General features: G+C 36.6%; 1 protein-coding gene and 1 pseudogene across 1 annotated transcript in view; both read left to right on the forward strand.

Annotated features, from left to right (window-relative positions):
• LOC122435515 (testis-expressed protein 11-like) overlaps window positions 1-14069 on the forward strand; it is a 143074-nt gene that overhangs the window by 120614 nt on the left and 8391 nt on the right. Inside the window, exon 12 of the mRNA XM_043459717.1 lies at window positions 9475-9483. Within this exon, the coding sequence (XP_043315652.1) occupies window positions 9475-9483 (9 nt within the window). The remainder of the gene's footprint in view (window positions 1-9474; window positions 9484-14069) is intronic.
• LOC122436250 lies at window positions 10161-10251 on the forward strand (annotated as a pseudogene).

Genomic DNA, 14069 nt, shown 5'->3' on the forward strand with positions numbered 1-14069 from the left:
ATTTTAGCTAAAAGAAGAGTACAGTTTTCAAATAAATTTTCTACTTCCTGGGAGTCACTTGTTTATAACTTAATCATCATTACTCATTCTCAAAGTAAAATGCATTGACTTCACAAACAGTATTGTTATTAATAGGTCATTTTAAAACTATAAAATAGAAATTAACAATGTCTTCAAAACTACAAAATGTAGAAATTATGAAGGGAGACTTAGATATATGCCCTGTAAAACTGAGATACTTATTAATACATTCAAGCAGACATACTCTGAAGTCTTGACCCTACTTTCTGAGAAAAAAATGACATGCTCAGTTAGGAACAACATTAACCAGTTACTGAATCTGTAGAAATGTTCACCATTTTCTAAACAGACTTGAGCTCCAGACTCAATATGGCTGAACCTGATTAAGCCACAGAATTCCTAAAAACTAAAACATAACAGATAACCATAACTGATGCCTTTCACATTATCAAAAGTGAAGTTTTTCCAAACTCGTGTAACAGAGGTCTCCATAACCAACATGTCTCTAATCTCTTGCATTGCTTTTGAGCATTAATAATATTAATAAAAGCACCTTCTGGAATATTTTTAATCTGCTACAATAAACAGATTTTTAACCTGTTACAATAAACAATAAATCTTCTAAATGAAATTCTTTGTTAAATATCAAAAAATAGATTCACATGGCCACTTCACAAAGCAAATTATTTTCAAATATACTCAAATATATTTTAAAGCTCACAGAATCTTTAAAACCCTGCATGATTAGAGATTTTAGGGAAAACATACATTATATACATTTCACAGGCCTCAAGTAATGATACATATGAAAATAAAAACCTCTAGCTTCCTTACTCCCATAAAGCAGTTAATAAGACTAATATTAAATTTTTTGATTCATCTAAGATTAGGTAACCATTGTGCCTTGCTCAAAATACTGATAACAGATTTAGGAAAGTTTAGAATAGAAGAAAATATTTGCAAATCATATATCTGATAAGGGCTTAATATCCAAAACATATAAAGAAATCAGACAACTTAATGGCAAAAAATCCAACTTAGGAAACACAGTGAAGACTACTAGGTACATGAAGCTCAACATCATTAATCATCAAAGAAATGCAAATGAAAACCACAATGAGATATCACCTCACACCTGTTAGAATGGCCATCATAAAAAGATAAGCAATAAGAAGTTTTGGCAGGAATCTAGAGAAAAGGGATGCCTCAGCACTGTCAGTTGAAATGTAAATTGGTGCAGTCACTATGGAAAACAGTAAAGTTCCTCAAAAAATTAAAAACAGAACTACCATATGATTCTACTTCAAGGTATTTATCTGAAGAAAATTAAAAAACTAACTTGAAAAGATATGTGCAAACTCATGATCACTGCAGAACTATTTACAATAGCTAAGACGTGGAAGAGAAGACTCTACACATGGACATCACCAGATGGTCAACACCAAAATCAGACTGATTATATCCTTTGCAGCCAGAGATGGAGAAGCTCTATACAGTCAGCAAAAACAAGACTGGGAGCTGACTGTGGCTCAGATCATGAACTGCTTATTGCCAAATTCAGACTTAAATTAAAGAAAGTGGGGAAAACCCCTAGACCATTCAGGTATGACCTAAATCAAATCCCTTATGACTACACAGTGGAAATGAGAAATCGATTTAAGGGTCTAGATCTGATAGACAGAGTGCCTGATGATCTATGGACAGAGGTTCGTGATACTGTACAAGAGAGAGGGAGCAACACCATCCCCAAGAAAAAGAAATGTAAAAAAGCAAAATGGCTGTCTGAGGAGGCCTTACAAATAGCTGTGAAAAGAAGAGAAGCAAAAAGCTAAGGAGAAAAGGAAAGATACACCCATTTGAATGCAGAGTTCCAAAGACTAGCAAGGAGAGATAAGAAAGCCTTCCTCAGTGATCAATGCAAAGAAATAGAGGAAAACAATAGAATGGGAAAGACTAGAGATCTCAAGAAAATTAGAGATACCAAGGGCAAAGATGCAAAGATGGGCTCAAAAAAGGACAGAAATCGTATGGACCTAACAGAAGCAGAAGATATTAAGAAGTGGCAAGAATACACAGAAGAACTGTCCAAAAAAGATCTTCATGACCCAGATAATCACGAAGGTGTGATCACTCACACTCACCTAGAGCCAGACATCCTGGAATGTGAAGTAAGGTGGGCCTTAGGAAGCATCACTATGAACAAAGCTAGTGGAGGTGATGGAATTCCAGTTCAGCTATTTCAAATCCTAAAAGATGATGCTGTGAAAGTGCTGCACTCAATATGTCAGCAAATTTGGAAAACTCAGCAGTGGCCACAGGACTGGAAAAAGTTTTCATTCCAACCCCAAAGGTAATGCCAAAGAATGCTCAAACTACCTCACAATTGCACTCATCTCACATGCTAGTAAAGTAATGCTCAAAATTCTCCAAGCCAGGCTTCAGCAATATGTGAACCGTGAACTTCCAGATATTCAAGCTGGTTTTAGAAAAGGCAGAGGAACCAGAGATCAGATTGCCAACATCAGCTGGATCACTGAAAAAGCAAGAGAGTTCCAGAAAAACATCTATTTCTGCTTTATTGACTATGCCAAAGCCTTTGACTGTGTGGATCACAATAAACTGTGGAAAATTCTGAAAGAGATGGGAATAGCAGACCACCTGACGTGCCTCTTGAGAAACCGTATACAGGTCAGGAAGCAACAGTTAGAACTGGACATGGACCAACAGACTGGTTCCAAATAGGAAAAGGAGTACATCAAGGCTGTATATTGTCACCCTGCTTTATTTAACTTCTATGCAGAGTACATCATGAGAAACACTGGGCTGGAAGAAGCACAAGCTGGAATCAAAATTGCTGGGAGAAACATCAATAACCTCAAACATGCAGATGATACCACCCTTATGGCAGAATGTGAAGAACTAAAGAGCCTCTTGATGAAAGTGAAAGAAGAGAGTGAAAAAGTTGGCTTAAAGCTCAACATTCAGAAAACTAAGATCATGGCATCCGGTCCCATCACTTCATGACAAATAGATGGGGAAACAGTGGAAACAGTGTCAGACTTTATTTTTTTGGGCTCCAAAATCACTGCAGATGGTGATTGCAGCCATGAAATTAAAAGACGCTTGCTCCTTGGAAGGAAAGTTATGACCAACCTAGACAGCATATTAAGGAGCAGAGACATTACTTTGCCAACAAAGGTCCTTCTAGTCAAGGCTATGGTTTTTCCAGTAGTCATGTATGGATGTGAAAGTTGGGACTATAAAGAAAGCTGAGCACCAAAGAATTGATGCTTTTGAACTGTGGTGTTGGAGAAGACTCTTGAGAGTCCCTTGGACTGCAAGGAGATCAAACCAGTCCATCCTAAAGGAGATCAGTCCTGGGTGTTCATTGGAGGGACTGATGTTGAAGCTGAAACTCCCAATACTTTGGCCACCTGATGCAGAGAGCTGATTCATTTGAAAAGACCCTGATGTTGGAAAAGATTAAGGGCAGGAGGAGAAGGGGATGACAGAGGATGAGATGGCTGGATGGCATCACCAACACAATGGACATGGGTTTGGGTGGACTCTGGGAGTTGGTGATGGACAGGGAGGCCTGGCGTGCTGCAGTTCATGAGGTCGCAAAGAGTCAGACATGACTGAGCGACTGAACTGAACTGAAGACGTGGAAAGAACCTAAGTGCCCATCGATGGATGAATGAATAAAGAAAATGTGGTAAATATATACAATAGAATGCTATTCAGCCATAGAAGAATGAAATCTTGCCATCTGCAACATGGATGGACTTTAAAGGTGTTATGCTAAGTGAAACAAGTTGGAGAAAGACCAATACTATATGATCTCACTGATACATAGAGACATTAAAGATAAAGCCCATAGATAAAAGGAAATAGATTGGTGATTGCCAGAAGCAGGAGGCAGAGGGTGGGCCAAATGGGTAAAGGAAATCAAAGGATACAAACTTTCAGTTATAAAATAAATAGGTCATAGGAATGTGATGTATAGCATGGCAACTATTGTATATTTTTAAATTGCTAAGATTAAAAAACTGCTAAGAATAAATCTTAAAATTTATCAACACAAGAAAAAATTTCTAACTATGTATAGTGATGGATGTTAAATTAGACTTCTTGTGCTGATCATTTTGTAATATATGCGAGTATTGAATCATTATGTTGCACACTTGAAACAAACATAATGTTGTATGCCAATTATACCACAATTTTTTAAAAATTAGGAAAAATTTTTAAGTGTTTTAAAAAAATCCAAATATCATTTAGAAAGATTTCTTAAAATGTTTTTGAAAAGAAAAAAACCATTATCATGGGGTGTCTGGCACTGGAGCTTGCTGGCTCTTGGGTGGAGCTTGGTCTCAGTGTAGGTATGGAGTAGAGAACAATACTCCCTGGGGTCAGGAATTCTATGATAGTCCAAAGTTCTGGAGTTGAGCCTCCTGCCTCTGGGTTTCAATCCCAACCTCTGACAATAGCATCAAGACTTCTCTGTCCACACAATGCAGAAGACAAAACCCTTAGGTTAATGGTGAAACAACTCTCCACAGCCAGGACCACCCAAAGAGATTCACAGAGTTATATAGAGAAGAGGGAGGAAGGAGATAGAGGTGACCAGGAGGAGAAAAGGGAGAGTAGTCAAAAGGGAAAAAGGCAATCAAGCCAGTAATCAAATCCCTACGTGAAAATGGATATTAGAAATTAAACTCTTAAAGGTATAAAATTAATAACAAAAGATCAAAAAGCAAAAATTAAAAACCTAGAATAAAAATTGGACTCTTAAAAGTACAATATAAAAGAAAGTAAATTGAACATAAAGAACCATATTAGGATAGTATGAGGAAAAAAAGAAAAAGAGGATGGGGAAGAAAGTTTAAAAAAGAGGAAAAAATAAGAATAAAAAATAAAAAGAAATAATAAACTTTTAAAAAATAATAAGATAGAAAAATATATCTAGGAATTTCTCTGGAGCTGTTGTAGGCAGTGTGGGGTCATTTCAGTGTCAGATAATCCCTTGTTCCAGCTTGTACTTGTTCTCAAAGTCAACAGTTGCCCCTCAAATGCAGTCTCAGCGTAACTGCAGGATTTTAATCTGTGGCACCTGCCACTTCTGGGGCAGTTCCCCCTTCTTTTCTTTGCTTAGGTTGGCCTCCTCTGCTTGCAAGTCTCTTCAGTGTCTAATTTCTGCCCTGACATGAGCAGACAAAAGTGGTCACTTATTCAGATATACTCGCTCAGTTGTGCTATGGTAAGGGATACTGCAAACAAACATTGCTGAGATGTGTGGGGTGAATGTGCTCACAGTGGATGGACCACACGGGAGCTGCCACAGCCCAAGGTGGCATGCATTTCCCAGGTCCAAGCCACTGGAGCTAATCAGTGAATATAGTAAAATCACAGGATATAAAATTAATACACAGAAATCCCTTGTATTCCTGTACGCTAACAATGAAAAAAATTAGAAAGAGAAATTAAGGAAACAATACCATTCACCACTGCAATGAAAAGAACAAAATACTTAGGAATAAACTTCCCTAAAGAAACAAAAGACCTGTATACAGAAAACTATAAAACACTGATGAAAGAAATGAAAGATGACACAATAGATGGAGAAATACACCATCTTCTTGGATTCAAAGAATCAATATAGTGAAAATGAGTATACCACCCAAAGCAATCCACAGATTCAATGCAATCCCTATCAAACTACCAACAGTATTTTTCACAGAACTAGAACAAATATTTTCACAATTTGTATGGAAACACAAAAGTCCCCAAATAGCCAAAGCAATCTTGAGAAGAAAGAATGAAACTGGAGAAATCAACCTGCCTGACTTAAGACTATACTACAAAGCTACAATCATCAAGAAAGTATGATACTGGCACAAAGACAGAAATATAAATCAATGGACCAAAATAGAAAGTCCAGAGATAAATCCACGCACCTATGGACACCTTATCATTGACAAATGAAGCAAAAATATACAATGGAGAAAATACAGTCTCTTCAACAAGTGGTGCTGGGAAAACTGGTCAACTACGTGTAAAAGAATGAAAGAACACGTTCTAACATCATACACAAAAATAAACTCCAAATGGATTAAAGACCTAAATGTAAGACCAGAAATTATAAAACTCTTAGAGGAAAACATAGAACGTTCTCCAACATAAATCACAGCAAGATCCTCTATGACTCACCTGCCAGAGCAATGGAAATAAAAACAAAAATAAACAAATGGGATCTAGTTAAACTTAAAAGCTTTTGCACAATGAAGGAAACTATAAGCAAGGTAAAAAGACAGCCCTCGGAATGGGAGAAAATAATAGCAAAGGAAACAAATGACAAAAAATTATTCTCCAGAATATACAAGCAGCTCATGCAGCTCAGTATCAGAAAAAAGAACACCCCAATCAAAAAGTGGGCAAAAGACCTAAACAGACATTTCTCCAAAGAAGACATACAAATGGCTAATAAACACATGAAAAGATGTTCAACAATACTCAATCCAGAGAAATGCAAATCAAAACCAGAATAAGGTATCATCTCACACCAGTCAGAATGACCATCATCAAAAAGTCTACAACCAATAAATCCTGGAGAGGGTGTGGAGAAAAGGGAAGCCTCTTACACTGTTGGTGGGAATGCAAACTGGTACAGCTACTATGGAGAACAGTGTGGAGATTCCTTAAAACACTGGTACTAGAGCTTGCCATACGACCCAGTAAACCCACTGCTGGGCATATGGAGGAAACCAGAATTGAAAGAGACAAATGTACCCCAATATTCATTGCAGCACTATTTACAATAGCTAGGACATGGAAGCAACCTAGATTCCATCAGCAGATGAATGGATAAAGAAGTTGTGGTACATATACTCAATGGGATATTACGCAGCTATAAAAATGAAACACATCTGAGTCAGTTCTAATGAGCTGGATGAACCTTGAGCCTATTATATAGAATGAAGTAAGTCAGAAAGAGAAAGATAAATACAGTATATTAATGCATATATATGGAATTTAGAAAGATGGTATCAATGATCCTACATGCAGGGCAGCAAAGGAGACACAGATGTAAAGAACAGACTTTGGACTCAGTGGGAGAAGGCGAGGGTGGGATGAGTTGAGAGAATAGCACTGAAACATGTACATTACCATATTTAAAATAGATGACCAGTGCAAGTTCGATGCATGAAGCAGGGTACCCAAAGCCAGGGCTCTGGGACAACCAAGAGAGATACAGTGGGGAGAGAAGAGGGAGGGAGTTTCAGGAGGAGGACACATGTATACCTATGGCCAATTCATGTTGATGTATTATGGCAAAAACCATCACAATATTGTAAAATACTTATCCTCCAATTAAAATAAATAAACTAATTTAAAACTAACTTTAAAAAAAGAAAAAAACCAATATAAAACTTTTAAATTTGACTTCATTTTTTTTTAATCCAAAGATATTTTATTAGAATACCAATTATAACTCCTAGTTACAGAGTATATGAGACTGTGATTTTGACTTGTGAATGTTCTCTTAATGTTTTATATAATTCATTCTTTGTCAAAATAATCTGATCCTTTCAAAACATATTTTCAGTGTCATTCAGTTGAGCAACTTGACTGACAGCAGCTGAGGCAATGACAGCACTGCAGTTCTTTAGGATAAAATGCAGTCAGCAAAGCTGAGTAATAGAGATCACATAGCTGAATGGTTGAGAGTTACACTATGAAGGAGAGACTTTCTTCTGGGATAAGTTCAGAAAAAAGCTTCTATAAATACAGCCTATTCCTGAGATGTGAAGACAACATCCTGTATTAAGGTTATATCAAGCAAGATTGTACATTTTGAAAGAAAATGATTAAATTATCTTCCTGGCTACTGAAATAAACTATGATTTACAATATGATTTCAGTTAATTTAAATGAGATTCATCCTAGTTAACGCTGGGGAGTCACTCTATTGAGGCAGCTGCGTTAATCTGTACCAATTAATTCTAATTAGGTAGACAGCATTTTAGGTACAGTATGGGGAAAATTTCTCTGTCCTTGAGGATGGGAGCTTCTGTTACAACATGGAAAAAAATCTATCAACAGTCCTGCACCCCAAGTCTCTCCCCGTGACCTCCATCAACTCAACCAGTCATTCAAAAGCCAAAGCAGTTTAAAGACTTTCCAGGGACAAGATTTTACTCCAAATCACAATAATTATCTGCAAATGCTTCAGTGAGAAAAGGACGAAAAATGACAATAAAGTTAACATTTGCCTAGTGCTTTACATAGTTTCTCAGCTTTTTCATATGCATTCTCATATAATCATCAATGTACTCTGTAAGGGAGATTATTTAAGAACTTTCTTCTTTTTTAATATTTATTTATTTGGCTGGGTCTTAGTTGCAGCACACAGACTCTCTAGTTATGGTATACCAGTTCTCTAATTGCAGCATGCAGGCTTAGTTGCTCCTTGGCATGTGGGATCTTAGTTCCTTGTCCAAGGCTCAAACCCACATCCCCTGCACTGCAAAGTGGATTTTTAACCACTGGACCACCAGGGCAGTCCTGGAATATACTTTTATTTCATGAGATACAGGCACTGAGATTTAACAAAGCATAGTAACTTCTTAAAACTGACAGAAAGAGGAAGTAGTAAACTAGGACTTGAACTGAGGCTTTCTAACGTGAAATCCTGTACTTTCCACTATACTAGGCCTATTGAGAAAGGCCTGAAAGAACTGACTTGCCAGGACTCTGAGACAACTAAAAAATAGTAAAGAGAGAATAAATGAGCCAACACTATTCAGAGTACTACACTTTAATTCTGTTGTGGGCTAAGAAAATCTCCCAGCAGAGACTGGTTTTAATGAGGACAGTCAAAATGTCCAAAATAGTGTCAAGGGGGCATGGCAAAAAAAATTGGACAAACAGGTTAGTGATGGACAAAATCACACTGCAAATCATACTGCCTATATTATGGTCAGAGAGACAATCATTTTTCTTATGCAATGTTCCAGGAGGACCCAACTGACGAACTGGGTATGGCACAACAGAATCCAATCAGTAAATCATAATGCCTAAGTCACATGAAACTGCATGCACCATAGTTTTAAGAGAATTATTCACAGCAGTGTATTGTAGTTCTGAACAGAACCTTCATCCTTGAGAGCAACTAGGAAAGGATACAGGGCAGGCTAACTCCATGAAAATCATGACAGTCACAAATGATAAAGCTCAACAGGTGCCTAAAGTACACCCATAGCATGTTAAATATCAAATCTGATGGCCACTATGACTTCATTCCAAAACAACCTCTTCCCTACTTCATAATACTGTTATTCTTTCTTGCTCCAGACAGAACTGGCTCAGGGACTGGAGCAAACTTAAGCCTGGGTTCATCAGGAGATAAAGGTACATAAAATTTTAGAGGACAACTGGCTGGGGAGCAGGGAGGGTAAAAAGGCAAGAGATGACTAGATCATGCTAATCAAAAAAGGAATTTCCAACTTGCTTCTGGTGAGGAAATACATCCAGTCTCATCCAGGGCACTAAACTTTAGAGACTAAAGGGTAGAATTATACTTACTCTGAACAAACTATAGCAGTAGGAGGAATATCTCAAAAAGCCACAACTCAGTCCTTTCAATCAAATGCACATTGTATAAATGTTTCAATGAATTTGGTATTTTATCTCTTTCACACTCCTATAAAATGGAAGGTCAAAAACCAAACTTAACTTGCCAATTCATCCAATCCTACCCCTAAGTATCTGTATAGATTTACAAAGTCTCTGTATAAGTTTTACTATCGTTACATCCTCTTACCCATTGTAGCTGAGCCCTGTTGCTCTTGACTGAGTCTTTTATTCAGCTGAGATCTGGTTTGTTTTAGTTACCAACGTACCAAAGGCTGTTTCTATCTAAAAACTTAATTAATTAACTTTTGTTTACATAGTGTTAACAATGCACTAGGCACTGAAGACAGACTTATCTAAGCCACTTGCCCAGTAGATTCACATCTAAATCAGACCAGAAATAATAATACATGGAAAGGCTGGGGATGCAATAAGTAGGCTATAACAACACAGTTGGAAGGTTAAAATGGGTTAGCTAAGCTGAGTGTATTAAAGCAACTCTTACCAAGACTATACTTTCAGGGATCATTTCTATAGTTCGTTACTAGAGAAGTTTCTCTGATCATGTAAAGCAACTCTTACCAAAGAGGTCTTTGAAGGAAGAAAAATGTCTAAGTTGATTCAACTGTCTCTTTGGTTTCTTATCTCCACACTATTGTAAACTACACACAATATACATAAAATAAAACTTGCCTGCAAAAGAGGTCAAATATTTAATGAAATCAAACAAATGATGGTTAATTTTCCATACAAGATATCTTTAGCCTTTCCATTCCTAACAGAATGGCCTAGTTATTTAGAGGATTGCTAAGCAAAATGTCATAAACAATTAAGCATCATATGAACTGCCTTTGATGGTGATGGAATAACACAGGAAAGTCTTATCTGAGCCCATGTGCATTTCCAAATCACCATGAGAAATATACAGTATCATCCCTGGTGACAGTATTGCATCTCTGTGGGCCATATGAATGAAATAGACATGTTTAATTCAATAAACATTTAATGATAATCAAGTATTTTGTTAAACAGACCAAGAATAATGTAAACAAGACACAGTTCCCTCCCCGAAGAGCTTAAACACATTTCCACTCAAGATAAGTGTATATACAGGTACCAACCAACCAGCTATTCAGAGCTGTAAGTCATCTTAAAATTCTAGTAACACACTCTAATTTTATAATTAAGTTATAATTTTATAATTAATTGACCTATCAATAATTGATTTTATAATTGATACAGAGAAGTTAAGTGATAATTTTATAATTGATATATAAAGTCCAAGATAAAAGCTATTGGTAGCACAGCATGAACAAAATCCACAACTGTACTTCCTGCTTTGGCTGGTGTCTATGACTCCTTGTAAAATTTAATACAACAAACATTCACTGAATGCTTAATATTAGGCACATACTAAGCATCATCCTGTTGGGCTTCCCTTGTGGTTCAGCTGTTAAAGAATCCGCCTGCAATGCAGGAGACCTGGGTTCAATCCCTGGGTTGGGAAGATCCCCTGGAGAATGGAAAGGCTACCCACTCTAGTATTCTGGCCTGGAGAATTCCATGGACTGTATAGTCCATGTGATCGCCAAGAGTCGGACACGACTGAGCAACTTTCACTTCACTCAAGCATCCTGTTAGGAATACAAAGATGAGTGAAACTCTACACTGTCAAGTACATCACACTGTTAAGAGAAATTAAAAGGAGAAAACTTACAATATAAAATAAGTGCTGTGAGTTCAAGATGCTAAAGGAAGAATTAAGTAACTACCCATTTGAGAGTTGGGATATAGGGATGGCAGGATAGACTTCACTGAGGTGCTATCTAAGGTGGGTCTGGAAGGATCACTTAGAGATTGCCAGGCAACATACCAAATGTAGGGAGAAATATACAGGTGTAGAAAGCTCAATGGGTTCAAATAATCATAAGCGATTATGTATGGCTAGAGAAAAAAGTAAAGAAAGATTACAGAAAACACAATTAGAAAGGTATATAGGGACCAGAGCTTGAAACACATTGTATGGCATATTAACAAAATTCAATGCTGTTAGTTATACCATCTCTTTATTTCATAAACTATATTATTTCTACCTAATATGCACATGCCAGGTGACTCCAACAAGAGTATCAACAAGGTTTCTGCACAGGCCATATAGAAGCTGTGCTCATGACACACGGCACTCTCTTGGGACATATCCTAATAACTCTGTCATTCCTAATCTGAGGATCCTACTGTGGCATTTAAAGGAATGGGAACAAATAGTTCAGGGAGGCTTTCAAATGAATCAAGTCCTCTGAGATTCAACGAAAGTCAATTATCTTAAGTGAGTTCTCCTACTAAAATTTTCAGTCTAGATCTGCAGTCTAAAATATTTCAGTAATTCTGGATACTGATTATATACTGATATAATATTTTAGATATGTGGGGCTAAAAACATGGCATCAAAATTATTACTGTATTATTTAAAATAACTACCTGTTTCTGCTTTTTAAATGTGGCAACTAGAAATTTTTAAATTGCATTTGTTCAGTTCAGTCGCTCAGTCACGTCCGACTCTTTGCGACCCCATGGACTGCAGCACACCAGGCCTCCCTGTCCATCACCAACTCCCGGAGTTTACTCAAATTCATGTCCATCAAGCCGGCAACGTGATCCAACCATCTCATCCCCTGTTGTCCCCTTCTCCTCCTGCCCTCAATCTTTCCCAGCATCAGGGTCTTTTCCAATGAGTCAAGTTCTTCACATCAGGTGGCCAAAGTATTGGGAGCTTCAGCCTCAACATGAGTCCTTCAAAATTTGAATATTCAGCTACCAATGACATTTGTAGCTCACACTATATTTCTATTGGACAGGGCTGGTCTAAAGTATATACTGTCATTGTCTTCTGAAGATTTAATGATATGAATTGTTAATATCTATCAATACTTCTTTTAACAGTCATCACAGATTTAACAGAAAAAAAGTAAAATCTGGATATGTTAATAGACCTCAAGGATGTTTATATTATAGCAAACATAAAGATGTTAGAAATTTAGAAAAAGGAGAATTGTCTCCAAATTAATAACAGGAAAGGGAAAGCTTGATAAAGTTGGCATTCTTTAAGAAGAAATAACCCTCATATTGAGAAGGACAATTGGGCTAAATTATCTTGGTACAACTATTCAACAACACAAACTTTTTGCTATTCCCATGTTAAGTCAACTTCTATTATATATGGTCCTGGTGCTTGTCAAAATGAGGAACTTTTTCTTTCTGAATCAAGCAGGATCATTTCAGGAACTCCCCTCAGCCCAGTTGTTGTTTCTTAAGTTAAGAATTTAGACCTTTTAAAACCTGTCTTTCAAAAAGGAAATATTCTAGAAAAACTGTTGAAACCTGGTTAAAACACACTTTTTAATCTCAACAAATCCACTTCTAGATAATTTCCTCAAGAGAAATGAAAACTTAAATCACTTAAAACATATACATGAATATTCACAGTAATCTTATTCATAATAGTCAAAAATATCCATTAGCTGATGAAGAGATAAATTGTGGTCCAGTCATTAAGTAGAATGCTACTAAGCAATAAAAAGGGATTAACTACTTATATATGAAATAGTATCAATGACTTTCAAAACAATTATGCTTAGTAAAAGACACCACAGAAATAAAGAGTACATACAGTATGATTTCATTTATAATCTGCAGTGAAAGAAGTCACAACAGTGGCTGTCTGGGATAGAGGGTGGGGAGTAGATTGACAGCAAAGGAGTATGACTGACAGAATTTTCTGAGATGAAAATATTCTGTGTCTTTAGATGTACAGAACAGAATTTTGGACTCTGTGGGAGAAGGCGAGGGTGGGATGTTTTGAGAGAACAGCATTGAAACATGTATATTATCTAGGGTGAAACAGATCACCAGCCCAGGCTGGATGCATGGGACAAGTGCTCGGGCCTGGGGTACTGGGAAGACCCAGAGGAATCGGGATGGGGAATACATGTAAATCCATGGCTGATTCATGTCAATGTATGACAAAAACCACTACAATACTGTAAAGTAATTAGCCTCCAACTAATAAAAATAAATGAAAAAAAAAGAATAAAACAATAAAAAGAAATATGATCATGCAAAAAAATAAATAAATAAACACTATTAAACCAAAAAAAAAAAAAAAAGAAAGAAAATATTCTGTGTCTTGATTGTAATGGTGGCTACACAGGTTACATTTGCCAAAAAAAAAAAAAAACCACCAAAACACATCAACCTATACACTTAACATGTGAATTTTATTGCATGTAAATGACACCTCAGTAAAGTTAATTCCTAAGAAAGAAAGAATAGGAAAAGAAAAATGAAAGACAAATGGGAGGAGACAGAAAAAAAGAGCGAGTACTACAGAAATGAAATCCTTGCAAGCTGTAGGTCAG

The sequence above is a fragment of the Cervus canadensis genome, chromosome X (assembly GCF_019320065.1).
Source record: "Cervus canadensis isolate Bull #8, Minnesota chromosome X, ASM1932006v1, whole genome shotgun sequence".
Taxonomy (NCBI): Eukaryota; Metazoa; Chordata; class Mammalia; order Artiodactyla; family Cervidae; genus Cervus; species Cervus canadensis.